The sequence below is a fragment of the Cryptotermes secundus genome, unplaced genomic scaffold (genome assembly GCF_002891405.2).
Source record: "Cryptotermes secundus unplaced genomic scaffold, Csec_1.0 scaffold304, whole genome shotgun sequence".
In the NCBI taxonomy this organism is placed as follows: domain Eukaryota; kingdom Metazoa; phylum Arthropoda; class Insecta; order Blattodea; family Kalotermitidae; genus Cryptotermes; species Cryptotermes secundus.
This window is the reverse complement of record NW_019721521.1, coordinates 2,455,145-2,480,763: the sequence shown is the minus strand read 5'-3', so window position 1 is coordinate 2,480,763 and position 25,619 is coordinate 2,455,145. Positions and strand designations below refer to the sequence as shown.

The 25,619-nt window shown below is 37.0% G+C and overlaps 1 protein-coding gene across 1 annotated transcript; it reads right to left on the bottom strand.

Annotated features, from left to right (window-relative positions):
* Positions 1–3,284: 3,284 nt before the first annotated feature.
* LOC111875474 (exocyst complex component 2) lies at positions 3,285–25,616 on the bottom strand. Its single transcript, XM_023871756.2, has 16 exons — positions 25,062–25,616; positions 24,799–24,946; positions 24,523–24,718; positions 22,262–22,382; positions 21,668–21,882; positions 20,037–20,152; positions 17,218–17,354; positions 14,550–14,794; positions 12,380–12,627; positions 10,465–10,579; positions 8,604–8,759; positions 7,621–7,743; positions 6,654–6,974; positions 5,832–6,016; positions 5,675–5,734; positions 3,285–3,773 (listed from the first exon to the last, which is right to left on the bottom strand). Exons 1-16 carry the CDS (start codon positions 25,321–25,323, stop codon positions 3,668–3,670), a joined length of 2,754 nt encoding a protein of 917 aa, XP_023727524.1. The 5' UTR covers positions 25,324–25,616; the 3' UTR covers positions 3,285–3,667.
* Between the last annotated feature and the right edge of the window lie 3 nt (positions 25,617–25,619).

The window sequence follows — 25,619 nt, the reverse complement described above, 5'->3', positions numbered from 1 at the left end:
ATTTAATGTATACAGAAACTGTAAATCAGCAGAATACACTCATCCCACAAAGGAAGAAAAATGCTGCCGATAATATGAATCATATTATCAACACAATTAAAAGCCATTAAAAACATACTGACTCGAACAAGATCAATCTTACAATCATCTGTTCAATAGCTCATCATGTTAACCCATCAGTTGATTTGCAGTTTATTGTTGGACTATAAAATTACATTACCTAAATACAGAATTGATGACATAAGTTTTGTAGGACTAGAACATAAATTAAATTTAAAAAGGCAAATACATAAAGCCTAAAGCTAAATAGTGCTAATGAAATCATAAAGTTGCTTTTGAAGAATGTTTCTGTAGTGTGAAAGTATGCCTTGCCCATTCTACTTGGAACTCCTTATTTCATATTCAAATAATAATGATTTTGAGCATTTAGAACTGTACTGCTTTCCAAACCCCCAAGTACAAAAGTATGACTCTTACGGTGGTTAACAAAAAATGTCTTTGTAAATAACATTTCTTCCTGTTTTCTTCTTGTTCCTTCAGAAGAAGATACAACTTAATTGAAACTACCTAAAGTAGACAGGTAAACAAAATTGTACATGACAACAGAAGAATGGAACTAGATAAAAAGTCCAGTTTTTTAAATATTTTTCCTTGAGACTTATTCCCTGTCACTGGAAAACTATGTCTTAATTATAATTATGCCTTATTTTCAATGAAGATGGCATTCTACCACTAGAGAGAACCAATGCTGTTCCTGGAATAATTTAAATTTTCCTACCTCTCTTACCAGCTTATATCATTGTCAGAAGTACATATGACTGACTTTAATTTGAATCTGTTTTTGCAAAGAACAAATATCTACAAATTATATTACTTCACTAAGGTAACAAAATATTGTTTATCCTTTGTACATTCCTCTGGTATACTGAGCCCCTGTTGTGGTAAGGCTTAGATGTTCTCATTTCCTTGCAAAACATCTTGCCTGCTTAATTTTTCACGCTGCTATTACATATTTTTCTATATTTCAAATGTAACATTTGACAATACAGAGTTAATAATACTAAATTCTTATGTAGTCATAGATTTTACATCAAAATTGTAATTGTAAAGTGACCACTAAAAACAGTTAAAATTGACCATTTGCGTGACTAATTAAGCACTATGCCATGAAGGCATATGGGGGAGTGGATGTATAAATCCACATTTTCTTGACCTGTGCACCAGCTGGAGCTGAGTGGTCAGCTTCACACCCCTGCCGCTTTACTCCCGGGGAAACAGCCCCCAGTACCCATTGCATAGGAGGTTGGGTGGACCCCAGAGCCGGTCTGAACAATGTGGAGGAAATTCTTGACCTCACCAGGACTTGAACTCTGACTCCTTGGTTGCCTAGCCCGTAGCCAGTCGCTATACCAACTACACTATTCCAGATAAAGTGATTACTAAAGATAGAAGTTTATATTTATGTAATATACAGTAGGTTATGGAAGTAATAATTCCATAAAGAGTTCTTGTAATTTACTGTAATTTTGCGATTGACACTATATTCCAGAGAAAGTATTCCTTCAGTGCAATGTTTCTCAACTGGTATGTGTCTAAGCTAGCTTCAACATTTTGAATTCAAGTACATTTATAAGCATAAAGAGTGGCAATAGGGGTGAAATATTATTCATCCCTGCATTTCTGTTTCTTTGTTAAACTGTCACGACCTCAATGTTTTTCGTGTTTCTTTATGAGTATATTTGTTATATACCGACTTTTCTGAATAGTCATCTTCATACTTTAGCTTTGATACCTGTCATTTACTATTCATCTCTTATCTTTTATGATCTTTCAAACATAATATAAATGAAAAGCATGAAGAAGTATGAACAGTAACATTCAAACACACTTTACAGCAGTACATGATTTGGTGTGCTTTGAGATATTGAACTACATTTTAGTATCCTGCCACATGAAAAAGGTTGAGAAACACTGCTTTGGCACAGCTGATGTGTCTATGATCCATATATCCACAAGACTATGAAAAACTGGGAAGTGATCTGTCACATAGTTAGGAAACTATTTACTGCACTGAAATTAAACACGTGCTTTAAATATATGAAATTTCTCTTTACAATGAAGTTTGCAGGTAAAGAATGAGGCCATTCTGACATTTCCTCTAATCATAAGACTTGAGGCTTGGGGTTTTTGTGATGATTTTCTGAGTCCTATGTTTGAATTCTGGGAAGAGATTAGATCTGGTGGGTCTGTTTACCAAGCACTGTCAGCCAAAGAGGTCAGTCATCATCAAGTACACCTTTTCTCCATAATATAACATCTGAAAACATAAAAACGTGATTTAGGCCTACCCCCAAGTCTGAGGTCACCATGAAAATTCTGGCACCTATTGCTTAACAGTTTCAGAAGTAAGATGCAGGTCAGGACAGTGAATTTCATTTAACGGTATATATACTGATGTGTGATGTAGTTTTATATTGACATGAGTAATACTAAGGATTAACTGGAATATTCTGGAACATTAAGTTTTTATTCAATGCAGTATGGCATCAAATTATGGAACTGTATCCCCAAGATTCAGAGTTTCACAAGGGAGATATGTGCCTCATATACTTAGCAAGTTCTTTTTCAAATTTTGTTCTCCTTTCATCAGTGTTTACATAGTTTAGATAGTATATCATTTAATGGTACTGCTTAATAAATATAAGCAACTGTCTGCAATTACTTCACACATAAATGAAGGGAACTGTGTCTAATAATCAATAAAAACTGCTATGTGTTATGTCATAACCTGTACTGACCTGTACAGATAAATATAAGTGAAGACAGAAACAGTTTTTTTATAGCATTCTATTTCAGAATTATGAATCTTCTCAAGGAGATCAAGAGGCTATAACTTTACCAATGATAACTTAGTGGTTACTGTTTGGAGTGTCTGTGCAATTGTGACAGTACTCAGCCACTAACAGTAGTGAGTACCAGGAATCTTCCTGGGGGTAAAGTGCAACTGTCATGTAAGGCTGACAACCTCACTTCCATCTGTGAGCTGACTGTCTAGAAAAATGTTGAAGCCTCAAAATCTCACAACCCTCATCACAGGGATAGCTTTAACTTACCTCATAATGCGGCACACATGACAACACACATCTTTTATGGGATAGTAGAGGCATACACAAACACATGTCCTGGATGCCTGATCAGGTACGAGTATGGGAATTTTGTACACATTAAAAAAAAAGAGAAAAAAAGATAAATGTATAAAGAAAGAAAACAACAAAGTCCATGTGTGGATTTGGATTGAAAATTCAAATTCCTCTTTTGCAAAATACCTTCCATAACTCCATATTGTGATAGGTGCTCCAATGTATCTTACATTCTTTTACTTTAATATCATTTTGAATTATCCTATGACTAATGAAATAACTAAGTAAATATATGTCTATCTTTGAGATATCTAAGAACTGTTCTAACACTGCACATATACATTTGGTACAATCTTTACACAAAAATCTATGCACACATTTTAAATACACATTCAGGGAAGTGCCATGACTCTGCAGAATACTTATTATTCTGTATATATAAATTAAACAGGCGTTTCCCAGTATATTGCAGAGACTGGAAGTTCCATATGGCTTCCACTCCTTGACCCTCTGTCCTCTTGCTAACATCACATGTCAGGTACAGCTGCAGTCTGCTGATTCTTAGTATCCCCGAAGGCCATCAGCTGCAGTCGCATGCGGACGTGAAACTTGAGCAAGATGTCCTTTACAACCCTGACAAACAAAACTGTTTCATCATAAAAGCCTGCTACAAAAGTATGCTGCACAAAATTTACTGACATCTAATTGCAAGATAAAATGTTTACTTTATTGAGTGTAATGGCAAACTATATTTTTAAAATACAGTAGATCTATAACCAGCTCTGTATATAATAGCAGACCAATATATACAAGAAAAATATTGCTAGGTTTGAAGTTTAAAAATATAATACTTGTATCATTCAACCATACCCATATTCATATTTAATGGGAAGTTTGTTGCAGAAAAAAGTGTCAGAATAGTAAAGATTTTTCAAAAGTACATATCAGGAAAAATTTCTGTGACTGTTAGGAATTTTTTCTACTGTTCATATGGTGATCCCAACTTCATGAACAAACGATAAGTGGAACGTTGCCATTATATGTAACTCCTTCAAAAATAAGGCCAAAGATTCAGTATGGAATATTGTACTAATGTACAAGGTATGATTCAACACAGAATTTTTGCATGATCACCTCACCTGTTACAAAATATTCTACTCAATATACTATTTTTTTTTCCATTGGCGCTACAGCCCTCATTTGGGCCTAGGCCTACCTCAATGAAACTCTCTGTTTCACTTCGGTTTACTAGATCTTACACATTCGGTAGGACTCCTTGGGCGAGTAATCAGCTCGTCGCAAGGCCTCTACCTGTAGACAAACACAGAAAAACGCACACAAACATCCATGCCTTAAGTGGGATTCGAACCCATGATCCTGGCTTCCGAGCGAGTGAAGACAGTGCACGCCTTAGACCGCTTGGCTACCGTGACCGGCTACTCAATATACTATACGTGCAGCCAATCAGGAGGTGATATGGCCCTATTGCAGTTATGATGGAACTGAAAGGGAAACTGAGTTACTCATGGAGGTGGATGATTGGAATTTATAATTCAGTATGGGGCGAATGAAGTTCAATTCACATGGAAGTGGTTCACTTCAGGGTTCCTCCATCTGCACTTGACAAACGGATCTGGAAGGGTTACTTCAGGTAAAGCAGTCAACTCTGTCTCAAGTTGATGTTAATGTCAATAATTACTGACAACCTGAAGCCATACTGCTGCAGAATGAAACATCCAATTCTACAATAAACATACTCTACTGCCCATTTCTGCGCCATTTCTCAAACATGCACTTACTAAAATTACAGTCAATGATTTAGTACCATTTTGTTAATTTTACATAACAAGCAAGATAATGTAACTAACACACTCACTTTATTCCAAAACAAGATTTGATAAATTTACTTTATACTAATTTAGCCAACACTTGACTTATAAATTAACTGTGTTGAAGATAAACTGGAACATGAGAGAAACATGTCCGGCTCAGAGAAGTAAAAAATTCAGATGTACAAGGAAGTTACTTGAAAGAAGCACCATGTCTTCTTCTGGGAAGATTCAAATTTGTATACACCAAACTCCAGTGACAAGAACTTGTCTGCGAAAATTCAAATGGACTCGCTAGGATACAAAGTTTATGTGGTAGAGTCCTGTCATTTTGCTGAGCTTAAAGATAAAGAGCTAACATAAATTATAAATCTACTGTATATTAGAAAACTGCTGCATGCTAGTTGGGTTATCCCTAACAGAAAACAAATTACAAGCTCATAAATGTCAACTCTATAGAACCCCATGTTCAGAATGTTCTACAGTTTTTTGTCTTCCAAACACTGTATTACATCCAGTCACAAACAATGCAAAACAACATATTAGTCCATTCTCTAAGTAAACAATATTATTTCCAAAATTTCATTAATAAAAACATGTACCAGTAGAATAATAATAAATAAATCAATCAACGAAAATTCAATAAATTATAGAGATAAGTTTGGACCATAATAGGAGATCATCTGACATTGTTTCTATACTTACTTCATGTCAGCTGTACTAGGTAGTGGAGGAATTGCCTCTAACGCTTCATCAAAGAAACTTCTGCAACCAGAAACATACCCCACATAACGGCCTTTCAATAATCTGAACTGAATTTTAATCATATATGTAATTTCATGCCAAACTTTTAGAAACTCACTGAGCTGTTGGAGTAGTGAACAATCTGACTGTTTCCTGTACAGCCTGAATGTCAGCCCGAGCTTGCTGGTTACCCTCCACACTAAAACGAGTTACACACGACATCAAACGTGACAGTTCTTCTGCTACTGTCTCAACTATTTGTGTCAGTACACATGATACAAGATTTGGGGACACCCGATGTACCTGAAATTAAAAAAAACTCAAATAAAGTACCTCAATTTACAAAGCAGTTAACATTTAAAATGAAGACAGGAAGAGTCAAACACTACATGTTAACATATTCAGTAATAAATGTAATTTTGTAGCAGTGATCATAAAAATTGAACATACTAATAGTGACAATAGAGGCATGTGGTAGCACAGTTGGTTGAGGCACTTTACTACAAGCCAGAAAGTCATGGGTTTCATTCCCGATGAGATCACTGGATTTTTCAATTGACCTAATCCTTCCAGCTGCAGTATGGTCCTAGAGTCAACCCAGCCTCTGCAAGAAATGAGCATATACACAAACACACACATACATACATACATACACACACACACACCAGAAAAAGAAAAAATAATTTTCTTGGGCTTTCTTAAAATAAACTGCAATGAAACTGCCTATTTATTAATGTTCCCATGGCAAATTTTCTGTCAACCACAGCCTGCAAGTGAGAGAAGGGACATACATAGGCCACTTTTGCACTATAAACCATGTTATGCTCACATGCTGGCTGAGAGAGAAAGATAGAGTTTGATAACCAAGTCATAAGAAACAAAATAAAGGACAAATTACCCAACAGATAAAAATTTCCTCATTATTCAGTCATTTGCCTACCTCTGCATGCACACCAATCATGTTGGCAATGATCTCCTTGGCATAGGGTCTAATGTCTGTAGGTTTTTGTCTTGTATCCCAGTCAAATCGTCCTAGGTACATAGATGGCTCTATTGTTCCAACCAATGGATCACTTTTCTGCTCAAGGTAAATCTCAAGAATCCGTCTGTCCAGCACACTCAAAGCATTGGTAGCAGTCGCAATAGGCAATGTGGGAGATGGGAAGCCATAACGTGTGAACAGCTCTGATAGATGGGGTAACACAACCTTGGCAGTGTACTGGCAATTGCTTAATGTTGTCAGCAATTTCTGCTCCCATGCCTAGAAGACAAGAAGTTCATCTAATTACTGTTGACCAGTTAGAAAGGGACTATAANACTCATAACTACAAAGCATGCGTGCGCAACAGGTCGTTTCCGGTTATTTTTGGGTCCCCCCTTGTATATATAAGAAATGTGGCTCAGGATTTAGCAGAAAGGTGAAAACATCTGATGCAACTAATTATTATTTGCACGGAATGTTATATATTAATTATTTGCCATATCATTTACCATATTTATTTGCATAACTTACATACTCATTCCTTAGGACAAGAATTTTGGATATGTATGAAACTAAATAGATATGAATATAAATAATTAAACATGCACTTTGTGACTTTGTGTACTGCCAGCCCACTCTAATTTAAATATTACCCGTTCCTACATATGATGAGGCTTCTGGAGTAATGCAGCTAGTGTTTACATTTTGGAAATACAGAAACAGTGACCTGCTGAAGTCTGTAGGCAGGTAACCAGACATAAATCCTTGAAAGGTAGTGGGAGAAATATGATAAGCACTGCTGACAGGCAGCCTTATCCAAAATAATTCTGCCTAGGTTGGCTATGCATGAATTTGTGTCTACTAGAAAAGTTGTGAGCTAGCTACAGTATCAACTGTTGCCATAAGTCTACTAAATGATACTCACTGGACCACTACTTTCTTTCTCACGACCTCTATAGATTGCTGGAGATCCAATGAGCTGTGAGACTGCTGTTGAATGGTTCTCTTGCATCATTGCTTCATTACTGGATGCTAAGATCTCCAGTGACTGTAACAAAGACAAGTGCTGTTATAAGTACTTTAGTTTCCTGTGTCTGATGCACAGCAAGAGCTGAAGGCAAGTCTCAGACATACTAACAGCCAAATGATAAGGCAGGATGTTAAAATCAGACTCATACTACTGCAGATGGCAATATATGGCCAATCATTGGCATAAACAGAGTGAACTACAATTTTCAAAAAATGTTAAGAGAAGAGTTTAATGTATGTTGTTTTCTTTATTTATCAAAACAACCACATATGTGATTAATATAATAATACTCAGCAGGAGTAATAATACATTTGAAGGTCAAAATTTTGATGCTAATGAAATTAATTACTGCATGCTTATACATGGAACTGGATGGCAAAGGGATAAGGAAGAGTACTATCTTCTGGGATGTGACATTGTGTAGACTCATTAGAAGTTTACTGATGTTCTAGAGGAATGTACTACATCTCAAATATTGCTAGGCTTCTATGAGACTATACAGTGTCACATACCAGAAGATAGTACTCTTAATAGTCACCCCTTTGAGCACATCAAATCTTATAAATGATGATGTGTTTGTAAAACTGTACATTTTGCTACTAGCATCTACATTATATAGTAAAATTCACAACAGAGGTTCACTGAGGTACAACAGATATGAATACTAATCGGGGGGGGGGGNATAAATGGGGGATATTTACATTTGAAATTCTTGATTTGTGATCACTATAACTGAACTTTTAAGGAGGGACAATTTAGAACAAAGAAACAGTGGACAAAGATTACTTCCTTCCATAAAGAAAATAAAAGACACACTTATAATGAACAGCGATCATATCATCACCTGAATTTCAATATAAGAAACACACCTAATTTACCTGTGAGAAACTAAGAAGCAAGCCTTGGACAAGAGCACTCAACTCTCTCTGAGCATTGCTGTTTTCAAGAAGTGGGGTCTCTCTATGTTCTCCCAGCAACACAGACTCCTTTACAAGCTGTACTACCTCTTGTACCTTGCTTTCAAATTGTGATGGCTGCAAATAAAATACAAAATTTACTCACCTATAGGCAAGCACTGCTTTAAAAAGCTATGGGTAAAGGGGGGCCAGCACGTAAGGCTGACAACCTTTCCACCATCTATGAGATGATTGTCTATAAAATGTGGGAACCGCAACATCTCACAAACCTATGGGCCTCCACGGCCTGTTACAGGGATACCTTTACTTTTACTTACTGATACAATGACTTCACTATAGATGAAGTCATCAGATTTTCACTACCTAGCAGCACGCTGCTCATCTTGTATATAAAACCTATGTTGTAAAAGCCATGCCAACCTGAAGTTTCTTCAGATAACCACACCATAATTCCATACGTATCTGAGGCAGCATACTACAGAAATTGCGTCACTGACACTCTTCCATTTCCATGTCTAATAAGCCAGATCACATCACTACACCATATTTATTCAAACATAAAATGAACCTTTTCCAAGAAACATCATTTTAAAAATCACTGTGTATAATTAGGGGCATTTTATGACACTATCAGCGTTACTGACATTTACATACTGACAGTCTAAATACAATAAGACAATGAGTAGTCAGTAGAGAAAGAGATGTGCATACTCTATGCCACACCTAAATTCTTTCAAACAAGAAATATGAGTGATACAAGAGAAGCTAAATATTGTAATTCTGAGCAAACTGCAAAATGAGAGTACTAATATTACGAACTCAATATCTTATACAAGCAAAGACTCGGTGTCCATGAAAAAATGATACAGCAATGCCTATAATCTTCATTTGAATCAAAATATAATTAATCAGAACCAGACTCTGCAATATTGCACCATTTACTGAAACAAGAAGAGTAATACTGTTGTGCTTGTAGTCTCCAAATTGTTTCAGAAACATAAATGGTCCAATGAAGAATCTAAAATGTTAGGAAAATCCAGAGGACAAAAACTGCAGCAACAAAAATGGGACAATGCACCAGTGACGGTAATATTAAAAAGGTATACTTCATTCACACACAATACCTGTATGCTCTCTAGGTGTATACAGCATTTTCCCAAAAGGATGTTCTAGTTTTAATTGTATGTATAAGGATTGTTCTAATGACACCCATTTGGGGACTGTTCTCAGTGATGGAGCACAGGCCTATAAATAATCCTCATGAGTGCTGAGGCAGATATCCCACTGATGCCACAGCCAATGGATCCCCTCCACAAAGAACTCCTTCTGCTCCTTCTGGAACCATTTCGCCATCTTGGCATCTTCATTTGATTAGAATCTATAGCCCTTTAATACTTCAGTCAGGGGCCGAACATGTGAATGGGTTTCATTTGAACAACCTTCATAGTTACAGAAATACATAACAAATGTAATTTATTACACTACAGGGAAATATGGCTATCAAAGCTACCATATCGAGTTTCAATGAAAACGATTTCATAGCCTGGATGCTGTTATTTGTGAAAAGACATGACAGAACTAATTGGAGGTTTACAAAATGTTTTGTTGTAACTAAGAGACTAAGATGAGAAGAAATGTCTTACCACTGCTTCCCACCAGTGAATAAAATTTATAGAATGTCAATAAAAATTAAACAAAATGTAACCTTAATTATTGAAGTTCCTTAACATGTCAACAAAATTAAGATTTAGTAACCCAGGTTCTGGATTTACCACTTTTTGCTGTTTCACAGCAGTACATTATCAGCATACAGGAAACTTACCAAGGCAGTAATGCCACCATGCTTGCTGTCAAATTCTATTTTCCAAGTTTCCATTTTGTGTAGGGATTTAACATGTTCTGATGCCTGTTGGAACAAAGTGCTCATACAGTGTACCCTGGAACAGTAAGATAATGTATCAGATTTGGCAGTTTCTAGGAGATAAATATGTAAACATTTTCCAACCAATGCACATCCAACAATAGAAGGGCATTCACTGCTAGGTAACAAACTATTAACACATGTCACAGCATCGAATGCACAACAACAGGTCATCCACTGTTAGGCAATGCATGGGTGGACACACCTGACAACAATACATGATATCTGTAGCTGAGCAGTTGATGTGTTTTCTGTGGGTGGTTCATGCCGAGCCTATACAGGAAGCAGTGAAGATTGTTTGAGAGGACTGTCAGAAAGATGTCGTGCAAGGCAGTTCAGCAGTTGTGTTAACCTTGAGAGAGTTATAACTGTTTGTGTGTCACAGATACAGTGATCTTGAAAGTGTAATAATGGATTGTAGTTACAACATGTGAAATTATCAAAATAATCGAGTTATCAGATCCAGAACTCATTACTTATTGTTGCACTGCCAGAATATATGTGACAATAACATCTTCCGTGCATGCTAAATTTTTATGTGCTACGTTCTGTGGATGTAAATGAAGTAGTACATTAATTGAGAAGAATGTGATCAGGCATATATTCCTTATTCCAAATAGAATTAACGAGTTTATAGATCTCAGACTGCAATGTTTCAGCCCTTGCTTGACTCAGTTCTGCCAGAATTTGATCACTACCTGGGGAATTATACCTTTTCAACTTTACAGTAGCAATTTCAACCTCAAAAGGGCTACAATCAGGTACTAATGGCTCAGCTGTATGTATTTCTCACTGCCAAACATCACTGACCCTCTGTACATTCAATAACTGAGAGAAGAAGTTCTTCCACGTATTCAAAATGTTGTCGGAATCCGCAACCAGATCATCATTTTCGTCCTTCAGTAAGTTACTGCTAGATTGGTAATCCTTCTTAAATTTATTCATTCCTCTATACAGATCTCTTAATGTTCTTGTTCTTACTGTTCATTGCAAGCTCATTGTGTCTTTCAGATATTTCCTCTTTTATTCCTGAAATTCCTGCTGGCTTCATGTCTTATACTGTTCTGTTTATCCCCATTAATTTAGCTTGGGTCCTGTAACCAATGCAATTTGGCTTATTTCCTTATGTCTAACAATCCTGAGCATCTTTCATCAAACCATGGCTTATGCCATGGACTATGCAAACCATGGACTATCTCTGGCAAAAATTTTGATATCCTCTCCAATAGTTTTGAAAACTCTATTAATATCCACCTCAGCATCTAAGTTTTCCAAAGCTGTGAACTTATTTCTCACTCCCATTTCCACAGATGCTGGTTCAGTGCCACCTCTATCCCATCTGACTTGTACTCCCAATATATCTAACTTATATTTTGGTATTTCTTTCAAAACTGTCATGAGCAAATGTGCCCTGTACATGTATATAAATAAACATTATTCATATAAATGGAAAACTAAACAGCATAATTATTAATTTACAGTTTTTGCTAGCCTCATCAAATATAAAGAAGCATTTAAAGTAAGGTAGGATCACAAGTTATTCTCTTAACTTCTCATTGTTTTGTATATAAGAAATCATGCAAAGTAAACATTTTTATATATAAAGAATATTAAATAAAAAGCATGATTACAAAGTGGTAAAAACACTTAATCCTGAAGAGACAATCACTTGACATAACTATAGAAAAGCGACTACTAACCCTTGTATAATATTTGATCTTCCATCAGATCATACATGTCTTCCTTAATCAGATAATTGTTTTTTTTCCCCCCAGAAACAAATTAAACATATATTTTCTTTCTCAGATTTACTCACCGTAAATCAAATATGAGGATGGCTACTATATCCAGTGCTTCACCTGGGAGATCAAGTCTTATCAAAGAACTGTATGTGGATCGTACATAACGGAGGCAGCGAGGAAGCCATGGACCAACCCCTTCCATCCCCTGGCTAGGCCATGTCCCATATGTCTGTCGTTGTATGGACATTCGATCCAGTGTGTGTGGCAAGACCGCAGCACGCAATAGTCCCGAAAACAGCTCAATTGTTGTCAGTACCATCCTCTATAAACCAATATTGATTCAGCAAGAAAAAATACTACTGTCATATCAAACTTAACAGAATGGAGTGCAACAGGGACATGCTATGGACTGAAATTTTCATGCCACCAAGTGTACAATCTACAGTGTACACTGATTCTTAATTCCTGTTTCTGTCACAGCAAGCATGGTAAAGAAAAGGGATGTGTTACTGTGAAATTTTCATTATCCACAGTAACTGGGTAGAGAAGTAGCACAGATCATTAAAAACAATGGATAATCCAAATAAAAGCTGTCTCTGTAACAGGCCGTGAAGGCCCATAGGGTTGTGAGATGTCGAAGCTCCCATATTTTGTCTAGACAATCAGCTCACAGATGGCAGTAAGGTTGTCAGCCTTACGTGCTGGTCGTCCTTTACCCTCAAGAATATTCCTGGTACTCATTTCTGTTAGAGACTGAGTCGACCCCAGGGCCATAGTGAGGATGGAAGGATTAGGTAAATTGAAAAGATCCACCTCATTGGGACTTGAACTCACACCCTTCCAGCTTGTAGCATAGTGACTCAACCAACTACCCTACCGCGTGCCCCCACATAATCCAACCATTGCCTTACATTGGTGTACTTAGAAAGCGCTGCACTCGAGTATAGTTTTTTAAGTTACCAGCAGTACTTGGCAGATAATGCTTTCAGTGTGGGAAATGTGGCTCTATCACAGAGTAAGAAAATATATTAGTGGAACAAACATTCTGTATGAAGAACTTGGGTCGTGCTTTAGTGAAGTTTTAGCAAAGGAAAGTTAGATTTCATTATTTAAATATTCATTTCCTATATCCAAAGAGAAAGCAAATGAACTGAATACAAATATACAAGTGGACTGACAGAATTCAAATACAGAACAATACAGCTTGGAGAACTTCCTACAATTCCTACAGCAAATGACACTACCTACTTCTGGAAGTTATTGCCTTATGAAAACGTCTTGAATATCAGTAAGTTTGTGCAGTGATCCATTTGCTGTTTTGCAAGTACTTATCTCTGTGAAAAAGCCATCAGCTAAATAAATAAAGGTCAAACAGTGGTCATTTTACAGATTTTAACATTAAAATCTATATGACTTTTACAACAAGAGACAGGCTGGAGTGAGACATAGACAAAACATTTAACAATGCTGGTACTAAACTGTCTAATTTAAAATTATTTTGGTTTTAATATGCAAACATACGAATTACCTGATGTGAAGTTGTGAAATTCTACCTACATATATACACTTGACTCAGTGGCACATCACATACCCTTACTGGTCTTGATGTTCATGCATTACAGAAACAAATCTCTTCTTGCCTAATCACAGTGAAAAAATCAGAAATAATTTTCTCTTGTATTTTATGAAATCATCATATTGAAAGTAAACAGTGTAAATCTCAATGAAATCTACATTTAAATTCTGGAGCAACTGTTTGTATAATCAGTTGATAGAGAAAACAGGTAATATTTGATTTATCCTTGAAATAACAGTAATAGAAACCAAAACTGAGTATATAAACACGCAAATTTCAATGAAATACTTTCAGAAATGAAAATTAAAGGTGGTTAGCCACAACCTCCTCATTATGTGCTCATTTTATTCAGTTTGTAAAAGCACGCATAAGAATAATCTATTATAGCTAGCCTGTAATGATATTCTTCTGTAGTCTCTCTTGAAAGAATCCAAAGTGCCATAACTTCTCCTAAATTACATACAAAATTACGCATACTTCAATTTTGAATACATGTATTTATTTATAGTTGTTCTTATGCAGTTGTCTTTGGAGCATAAATCAAATGGACTTTTGTAAACTTAACTATAAAATTAAGATTAAATTTTTGGTGTTTATATCTACATAACACTGATGAGTACATCAACTTAGTACTTACACAATACATGAAAATACACAGAAAAATGTACCTTGAACTGAGCCTGCCTGCTTGGCTCAACCCTAACATTCAATTCTCCGCTGAAATAAGCTTGTCCCAGTTTCCACAAATCTGGAAACCTATTCGACACAATTTGTGTCAGCTCCTCCACAAACAGCACCCTCTGAGGAACTGAACTCAGCCATTCCTGGGGTTGTGAGTTGTTATTGTTTTTGGTTGACTTGCCAAACTTGTGTGATAAAGGAGTTGATTGCAGGCCTGACTTAGATGTTTTACCTGAAAGGAATTTCATATCAGAACATGTTAAAAGAATAAAGGTTACATGACTTCAATTAAACAAATTTATAATATGTAGGTAAGTCAATAAGTAAGTTGCAAATGGATATAGAACTTAAACAAATAAGAGTACTGATTTAAAAAATGCTTTTATTTCTCAACGTAATCTCCCTGTACATTGGGGCACTTGTCCATCGTTACATAAGCCCCTGAAAACCAGCAGCATAAAATTCTTTGGGCTGTTGTCAGAACCAGGCAGTGACTTCGCTTTACAGGGAACATTTACAGCCTGAGGATGTTACAGTAGGAATCGGCATTTATGTAACTTCCAACTCCTACTACATCCTCAGGAAACTTCGTAAGGCCATTCAACAGAAGCGACCATGACTCCTCACCAAAGGCGTGTTGCTCTTGCATGACAACGCACGTCCCCATATGCCAACAAGATAAATGAGACGCTGCAAAATTTCAAGTGAGAACTCCTCGAGCATCCTCCGTATAGCCCCGACCTTGCTCCAAGTGATTTCCATTTGTTTGGCCCTCTTAAACATCATCTTTCGGCTGAACATGTTCCTGACAATGAAGCTGTAGAAAGGGAAGTCACCACCTCGTTCCAACAGCAGACCAAAGAAGTTTATGCTGCTGGTTTTCAGGGGCTTATGAAACGACGGGACAAGTGCCTCAATGTACAGGGAGATTATGCTGAGAAATAAAAACATTTTTCAAATCAGTACTCTTATTTGTTTAAGTTCTATATCCATTTGTAACTTACTTATTGACTTACTCTCGTATATATAATTCAGTTCTTGACCCTGGAGCGGTTTGTTTATTTATACATATGCCGAGAAGTAATACAGCCATGGGTTATACTGTTACCTAACATTCAAATATAAGACTGTTGTGAAGCAGTAGGTACAGCACCGCTGCACAAAACGGTCTTACATTTTTCACAGATTTTCAACTGGCAGGAACAGGCATACAGGCACTGTGTGCAGTTATTAATATACTGTATTCTTCCCATAACCTTTTCAGGCTCTCCAATATCATACCATCAATATAAAGTCCATTGAATATTCAAGTGAAAGTCTTTACATCTGCTATTGTATAAGGGTTAGTGTATCTGTTTAAATTCTCCTTTGCCATTGACAGTCATCCAAAGATTGCTAAGGTAAAAAGGTAAAGCTCTCCCTGTAACAGGCTGTGGGGGCCCACTGGGTTGTGAGAAGTTGAGCCTTCCACTTTCTATACAATTGGCTCACTGATGGTGGTGAGGTTGGCAGCCTTACATGCCAGCTGCTCTTTACCCCCAGGAATATTCCTGGTACTAATTTCTCTTAGAGGCTGAGTTGACCTCAGGTCCATAATGCAGCTGAAAGAATTAGGTCAACTGAAAACATAGGCGAAAACTTGTTTCGTTTTTTCCGGTAACAATCATAAATGTAAACAAGTAAAGGTATCCAACTTAACAGTAGAAAAACAATCATGGTAAAATGGTCTTGGTATATGACTACTACTATATCAAATTAATCTAAAATTTCCATAAGTAAGTAAAGCTATCCCTGTACCAGGTCATGAAGGCCCATAGGGTTGTGAGACGTTGAGGGTCCCACACTATCCAGACACTCGGCTCAAAGATGGCAGTAAGGTTGTCAGCCTTACGCGTCGCCTGCGCTTTACTCCCCAGGAATATTATTTAATTATTGTTAGAGGCTGAGTAAACCCCAAGGCCTAGTGCGGCTGGAAGGGTTAGGTAAACTGAAAAAAATCCAATGACCTCATCGGGACTTGAACCCGTGACCTTCCGGCTTGTAGCATAGCTCCTCAACCATTACACTACCGCGTGCCCCCATCTAAAATTTCCATACTGCTGAGAAACACATTCACCAGTTCATGGTATAATTTCAAATTAATCTAAAGTATACATACTTCTGAGAAACATTCGCCAGTTAATGCTACGCTTAATTTAATTCTGTTTGCCTGTTATTTAAAATTCATCTCTTTCATTAGATCAATTTATCCTATCCATTGGGATCTAATATAGGAATGGATACACAGTTCATACATAAAACATAGAAATCTCATTGAATTCCTCCTAATTTTACATACAATTCATAATTATGTAACTTTCCGTCTCAGCAAATCTTAGCATTTTGTGACATTTCTGCCTTAGTCCACTATAATGACATTTGCAGAGTGATACTCTCAAATCAAAAGTATAATTTGAAGAAAAGTATATAGTTTGTTTGTAACGATTACATTTCTCAAGCTTTTAACAAATTATTGGAGCAATCTGTAACACTTTCAGTTCTACTTCATTCATTGACATTTATCACTAACTTTGTAGATACTTTTAAATTATAATGATAACATTAGTGGAAGTGAAAATCAAAATACTAAAACAAAATAATTTGGTGGATACTTACTTGTATCTTCTCCAGCTGCAATTTCTGCCGCAATATGTTCATCTCTACACGAAGTGAGTCGCTGAGAAATGAATGTAGAATGACAGGATATTCCATCCCATGCTGGGTCACCTGTTGCTTCTAAATTCACCAAATTTCTGAACAAAAATAATATCTACTTCACACTTGAAATAACAAAGTTACAATAGTGAAAGACATTACCAAACATTTCACCTGTCTGAGAAAGAGCGACAAATGTAGGAGAATAAGAGTTAAATAAAATGTTATCAGAAAGTGGAATGACTCTAAAAATACATGGGTAGGCTGAAAAGTAATGCACGCATGCTTGTAGAGCGCGAACAAAAACAAATAGCAAGATCGGGCAAAAAGTACATTAAAGTACAATTCTTAAGTTTCAAAAGCATATATTTATTTTTCAACATAGTCACCGTTAAGGCTAACACTTTTATCCCAACGCGTAACAAGTTTTTCATTCCGTCACTGAAAAATTCTTCCGACTTTTCTCGAATCCAGGACTTGACAGCTGCCTTCACCTCATCGTCCGAGGTGTAATGATTACCCTTGAGGTCTCTCTTGAATAGAGGAAAAAAATAAAAATCGCAAGGTGGAAGATTGGGGGAATAAGGAGGGTGTGGAATCGGTTCAAACTTCAGGTTTCGCATAGCCTCTTCAGTTGTGCACGAGGTGTGTGCACAAGCGTTGTCATGTTACAAGATTATTGGCGCCAGGCTGCCTCTAACACGACAAACTCGATGCTGGAGGTGTTTTAGAGTCTGTATGTCTGAGAAGAATTTACCGTTGCCCCTCGTTCCAGAAAATCGGTCACATAAACTCGGTGAGCATCCCAAAACACAGTCAAAAGAAGTTTTTTGGCGGATGGTTGTGTTTTGAACTTTTTCGCCTGAGGAGAAGACGGATGTCGATATTCAGCGCTGTCTTTTCTCTTCCGGGTCGTAACGATGGACCCATGACACTTGTCCCCCGTCACAATATTCAAAAGAAAGTTGTCTCCTTCATCACAGTAGCGCTGCAAAAGTTGCTCGCAGCATTCAAATCGACGCCGTTTGTTCTCGTCTGTGAGACGGCGTGGTACCCATCGTGCACAGATTTTACGGTATCCCAGTTGTTCAATAATGAAGCCGACACGTTCCTTGGATATTCCAATATGGTTTGCGATACGCTTTTTAGTGATTCGCCGGTCATTTTGAATCAAATCGTCGAAGAGTTTGCGATGATTATCGTCTGTCGCAGTGATCGGACATCCGCTGCGTGTTTCATCAACAATTATGGCTTTTCCAGGCTCACAACCACGAAATTTTATTACCCATCAATTTACAGTAGACCTATCAACAGCATCATCACCATAAACAGCCTTTAAATGACGATTAATCTCAGTAGGAGTCACTTTTTCAGCAGTTAAAAATTCGATAACAGCACGCTGTTTAACTCGCGTTGACATAGCACTAGAACACGTCTCCATACTTCCGCTTCTCGAAATACACTGGATGAATGCAACGACCTCAAACCTGCGCATGCATATTGAGGGGGAATGTTACTTCCACATGCCACCTGGTGCGCTTCTGAAGGTCATTTCATTCGCGCTCTACAAGCATGTGTGCATTACTTTTCACCCTACCTACGTAATTTATCAAAATGTATCATGTTACAGTATAAAAAAATAATGTTCTAAAGCCAACTTTCATTTTGTTACATATTCAGTAAAATAACAGACACAAGAACATCCTAGTCTCTGCCTCTATAGCAAGGGTGAAGATAGCAATCCACATTTTAGAATTCCCTTACAACAGGACGTATATATAGCCCATAATTACAGAATGTTAGTGAAAATGAAGATAATGATTGGCAGAGGGGATCAAGAGCTTAACATGGTATCCAAACAAAAGTGGGTGTCTGGTATGGCAAGAAACATAGTAGCAAGGAGTATTCACTCCAGAGTTTGTCTCTTAAACTCTTAGGGTACGGCCTGAGTGCGGCGGGGTGTGGGCAACTTTATGGCAGGGATAGCAGTGGGCCGCTGCTGTGTCCTCAGTGCACCTCTAGCGTTCAGCGTTTATATCCTCAAAAGACATCTTCCAAACGCTCCAAACACTATTGAAACACAAACTGGTTTGACCTGCACGCTGCCCGCTCTGCTCAAAACGCTCGGTCCCAGGACATGCCAATATATTCAAATGGGTTTGTGATGCACGCTGCACGCCCCACCCCGCCAAACGCTCCACGCCCCGCTGCACTCAGGCCGTACCCTTACACACTGATAGAGTGGTACTGCACAGGACTGCACAAAGTCTGAGCACTTTGCAGGGTCTAAGGTTCTCAGAGCTGTGGTTATGAAGAGCACCATCTTCTGGGATATAAGGCCATGCAGTCTGTTGATAGTTAACCAGTGTTTCAGAGGAACATGTCTCTTCCATCTTCACAGTTGAAGAATAAGCCAAGCAAGAAACCAGAATGAAGCAGGCAGGTGCTACATTTTAAGTGCCATGGCAACCTGGTACCCAGAACAGTTCTATTTTCTGGGATATAATGCCACGTAGTCCACTGAAAGGTAACCAACATTTCAGAAGAACATGTTGCCCCCTTTTTTAGGGCTGAAGAAGCCAAACATGAAACAGCTTTAGATGCCTGATGCTTACTAGTTTCTTGATGGTTCCTTGCTCTGTTTACTCTTTGACCCTTGAGACAGAGGCAATATATTCTTCTGAAACACTGGACCTTTTCCAAATTGAGTGACATTACAACCCAGAAGAATGTACTCTTCATAGTCATCATAGTGAGAACTCGATACTAACTGCCTTTACCTTATAATTTTCTTCTGTTCTTCGAGAGTTGATGGCATATCCTGCAGCTTACTGTGTAAAATTTCTCTCAATCTGCTGATTCGTTGTTCAACTTCTACCAGAACCTTCTTGAAAATCTGAAGAAACAATATTTCAAACTAAATGTATAACGGTTAAGCAGAGGGAAGTTCTTTACTGCTTCTGAGGCTTGACACCCAGTATTAGCACTTTTTTGGTGTAGAACTATCCAGTGATCCTGGTTCACAACATCTGAGAACCATGCTATATAAACAGATAATTCAATAAGTTCTGGGAGGAACTTTAGATGCCTACTGTCCCTCACATGCTTCAGTCGATACAGCAAGGCTAGCATGAACCATAAATAACTATAAAATCCAGTGATTGATTTTTGTGGCTAATTTCCATTAATACAAATTTCAGCCACATTAAATTTGCCCAACATAACCTAAGTTTTGCATTGTCATCATGTTTGTAGTGTTACCTTATAAAAACTTTCATACCGAATTTGTAGGTATATTTATTACCTATCTTCATACAAAACTTCACATTACTACCTCCAATAGTCCATCACTTATTTCTGTCAAACTGACAGCAATCCTCATATTTTACATGGCTGCTGTGTAGTGTTTTACATTTTTGAAAGAAAGGTATTATCAAAGCCTACATATTTCTTGGAGACCACACAAAATTTCAGGATCAAACGTTAAGTAGCAACAGCCAACTCTCATATCATGTGTTCACGCAGCCTTGGTGTTCTTACTATTGATGGCAAGAAATTAAAAAGTATATACATTCAATAGTCACTAGTGGTACAAAGTTCACACTACGTTTCTTGAAAATTTGCCAGTTGATTCAAAGGTTATTAAGGAGGTGTTGGAGTCATGGATATCATCTTGATCATTCACTGTAAAGCTGTCCTTGTGCATAATTAGTTAAGCACTATGCCATGAAGACATACTGAGAAGTGGAGGTATAGCTCCACCATTCTTGACCTCAGTACTAGATGGTGATGACTGATCAGTTTCACACCCCAGCTGCTTTAACTGTGATAACCTTTTGACAGGAGACTGGGTGGGCCCCAGAACAAGTCTGGACACCGAGGAGATAAAAATTTGTACCCTTATCAGAAACTGAACCCTTACCATCCAGCCCTCAGGCTGTCACTAAACTGAGTTAACTTCACTCTTATGGAAAGCTTACAAGAATTACTTTAAATCAATACAGGCACACACTGCATAGCAGAGACATAGGCTTTAGTAGAAGACAAATATTTAGAATCCAGGCAAGTAGAATTAAACTTCTGTGAATATCCACTGAAGATTAACAGCAATGCAAGTGGATGTTGAAGTATCATAAGTAAGATTCAATTTTGGAAAAGCCTAATAGTAAAAGTTAGCGAGAGTTACAAACAGACATGTAAGGCACAAAATTAAAATGGATAAAACAGGGCATTTTGGAAAGAAATGCATTCAAATAGCTGTTCAGTTATGTGAAACAAATGGAGAGTGACTATTCAAAATCATGATGACTGGATTAAGTGAAGCTGAAAAGGCTGAACACTTTTTTTTTTTCAAATGCAACCCTCAGAAAGGTAAATGAGCTACAAATAATAAAAAAGAGAACACACTCACAGCAACATCAGTATTACTGAACAGGTTTTTGGCACGTGCATAGTCATTTATCACAACATCATAGTCTCCTTTCCGAATATTGCGCTCAATGCTCACAGGTAAGCTGAATAGGAACTTAAACCTCTGCAGCACTCCTAGAGCATTTCGTGTGGCATCAGCACGATCCCGTCTTGCCAGGACCTCATCAAACAGCTTGTTTGCCTCTAGCACAGATTCTGAAATACAGATACAGTGCATAAACTACTATATTTATTTCTTTATTTATCTGCAAGTTAGCAAGTTTCTACACATATTACATATTAAAGTACATAATGAAACCACACTTTATTCTCTTAAGCTGTGTGTGAGTGTGATTCTATAACTGGACTGAATTGTGAGTTGTTCAGCAATGACCACATCAGTAAAAGAAACCAGATCAATAAGCTGATATGCATATCAAACAATATTCACAACATGAACAATGTCTATTCTGAACTGACAACTTACACACTTATTACTATATCATCAGTCAAGAAAAAATATCACATACATAATCAAAATTATATGGATGAAAAAGAATTACTCATCCCTTAATTATTTATGTTTTCAGATTACCTTGAATTGCCTTTTCCACTTTTGCTGTTGGATCAGGGCCATGTTCTTTCATATCACTTTCAAATCTATCTTTCAAGATCATAAGTGTGTCTAACTGGTCCATTACTGAGCCTGCATTTGCCTGCCAAAGACAAAAACAATCATTAAGAGCAACATATGAGCTGAATTACAAATCAACCAATCTTCACACAAAATGAGCCATCATTACTTCAGACAATTTAAAGGTAATTTGAATAAGGTCCATGTATTTATTGTCTGTCAATACTGCAACACTTGTTTATTCACTACTTAATTTTAATTTTAGTTTAACATTATACACTTTGACACTACATGTTTCGGCTCCAAAAGGCCATCTTCAGGTGTCTTGATATGTTATAAATATTTTATTAAATTATGTTAAAACTGCTACACTGTCTCAGTCCATGTTAAAATCACATGCTGTAGTTCTCTTTTCAAGGTAAAACCAGATAAAATCCTTTAAAGTTTCTATTATACCCACGTTATTTTGGTGCATTTTATTTCACCTCACATGGGATGTCGTCCATTGTTCATAAATGTATGTCTGTCCAGGGTGTTTTGTTTCAGCAGCTTGCCCCTCACATCTTTACTAGTAAAGACAACACCAGACGCTGGGGAAGAACACGCAAACCAGGGGCATATGGCAGTCATAACTGAAAAGTAGGCTACAAACGTGAGGGGCAAGCTGCTGAAACAAAACACCCTGGACAGATATACATTTACGAACAATGGACGACATCCCATGTGAGGTGAAATAAAATGCACCAAAATAACGTGGGTATAATAGAAACTTTAAAGGATTTTATCTGGTTTTACCTTGAAAAGAGAACTACAGCATGTGATTTTAACATGGACTGAGACAGTGTAGCAGTTTTAACATAATTTAATAAAATATTTGTAACATATCAAGACACCTGAAGATGGCCGTTTGGAGCCGAAACATGTAGTGTCAAAGTGTATAATGTTAAACTAAAATTAAGACTAAGTAGTGAACAAACAAGTGTTGCAATACTGACGGATGATAAATACATGGATATTAAGTTAAACAATTGCAACAGGATGCTGAAATACAGAATTGTAATTTGAATACTTAACATATTCTTGAACACAACTGAATTTTGATAATCTGAATTCTAACCTACATAATCCCCTAATTATGTGTACTGATGGAAGTAATAATCCTTTGTGAAAATCTATCTGTTATTGTTAATATGGGAGGAAAAGAAGAGAGAAACTTGAAAACTCTTTTCCCAGCAAAACTTCATAAGCATGCCTGTTGCCATTAGTGAACACAGTTCTTTCCTGCCCACTTATGGTTATATTGTCCTTCTGGCCCCTTTACCTTTTAAGGACCAGGTGACAAAATGGTACTCTTTGTCTAAGCTAATTGGTTATGTTCTGAAATTTCTTCTTTGTATAGAGGAATGAGTACGGTGAACAGATAATAAAATGAAAACTATTCATCTATAAAAGAATAAGAACTACAATTTAAGGACTCAAGAGTCTTGAACTGTCGTGCCACTTTTGGGTTAAACTTCATTATTTCAATACACCCTTAAGGACAGAAGTGTGAACGAATTTCCTACTGGAAACTTCCTGTCAATTTCTGGTAAGACAACTTATAAATTTAAAGTCACATTTATGCCTACATTTATCCTTTGGAAGCATGAAGTATAAACATGTATGATCATGTAATAAAATTATATACACCTTTACAACATGTCCTTCTTCCTTACACAGTGTTTCAACAGAGTTACACTAAGCATATGATGCTTATTAAAACATTTCTTTCTAATATATGGACATACTTTCATATTCCTCCAACAAATCTGAATTTTGCACAGATTAGATATGATGGGATGGATTAAGTTATTTTCTGTTAATCTTTAGACTGGGTGTAGAGGTATAAATAGAGCACAAATTTTGCAAGCTGTCATAAGGACGTATACTAGTGTACATAGTGTGTACATAATCACAAAAATGTAAAGTTATTATAATTCATACAAATGTTCTGATTATTAATAACAATTTTAAGTATTGTAACTTTATTCTCTTATTGTAATCAGCCAATGTACAGTAACTGACTTGTCCTATATCATGTAACAATGATCTATAGAGATGAAATAAATATATAAACATTTTTAAAATACATACACCATAATTTCTCCAAGAATAAATGCTTGCTAACAATCTGAACATGTCACTGACTAGTATTTATTGATTATATTTTGTAGGAGCCTCACTTTCAGGAAGGAGAGTTGTCCCTCTTTTTGGCCATCAACCTTCCGACGTAAGAAAGCAAGACCAGCTCGCAAATCATCGAATGTTGTTGCATGATGATGCTCCAGCAGAAACCAGCCAGCTACGAACTGCTCTGACACCAAATCACCTGAGCCCTCAGGAAACAGTTCATGTAGGTCATCTTCTGGGAACTTCTTACTGTGACAAATGATGATTATTTAGAATTATGTGAACTTAATATGCATCTTTCCAATAATATAAATATATTAACTGCATACTCATTCTCCTCTATTGAAAGACCAAGTGGGTCTTCCTGCTGATAGCTTGTAGGAGACAATGATCGACGTCCCCAAGCAAGAGTCTGCAAGGGTGCTTCCTCTACCCATACAGCACTCTCTTTCATTGGCCCAATGGTCTCATGGTAGCCTGAGCAAAAACACAGAAAAAGAACGTCGTATTCAATTCACATTTAATGTACAATAAAGCTTAATAACCTCAAATGATGGCCTGTAACATACCATTCAGTATCCAATAGTCATACCTCGGAACTGCACTGTAGATGTTCCTCTTCCTCCATAACGAGTTGTGACAATAATATCTCCCCGACCCTTTCCTGGCCCAGATCGAGCAATAATTTTGTTTGGGGATTTCCATTCTGCTGATAGTAAACAGTCACAGCCGCAAATAGTCAATCCTTGAAGATCAGTTGGCCCGGTACCCAAAAATTCACCTCTGACAGTAACACGAGTCCCTGGAGGTCCTTCTTTTGGGGATACTCCAGTGACAACGGGCGGAGGCCCCATTTCTCAGGTGCACGGCTAATATTTTATGAAATGTGTCTGTCAGGTTCGCTAACAAAATACTAGTTTTAATGCACAAAATATACACTCCATTTTTAACACTATAAGCATATCGTAAACACTTCACAGCGGCTACATCACTGGCAAAACAATTAAATCACATCAGAAAGCAACACATTTTGAAATGTCAAAGCTAGTGATCAAATTTACACTTGTACAAGCATAGTTATTTAGGAGGCCATGAAATTGACAGCTAGACACTGAACAAAGTAACGGCCGAAGTAGAGCGCTATTGAAGC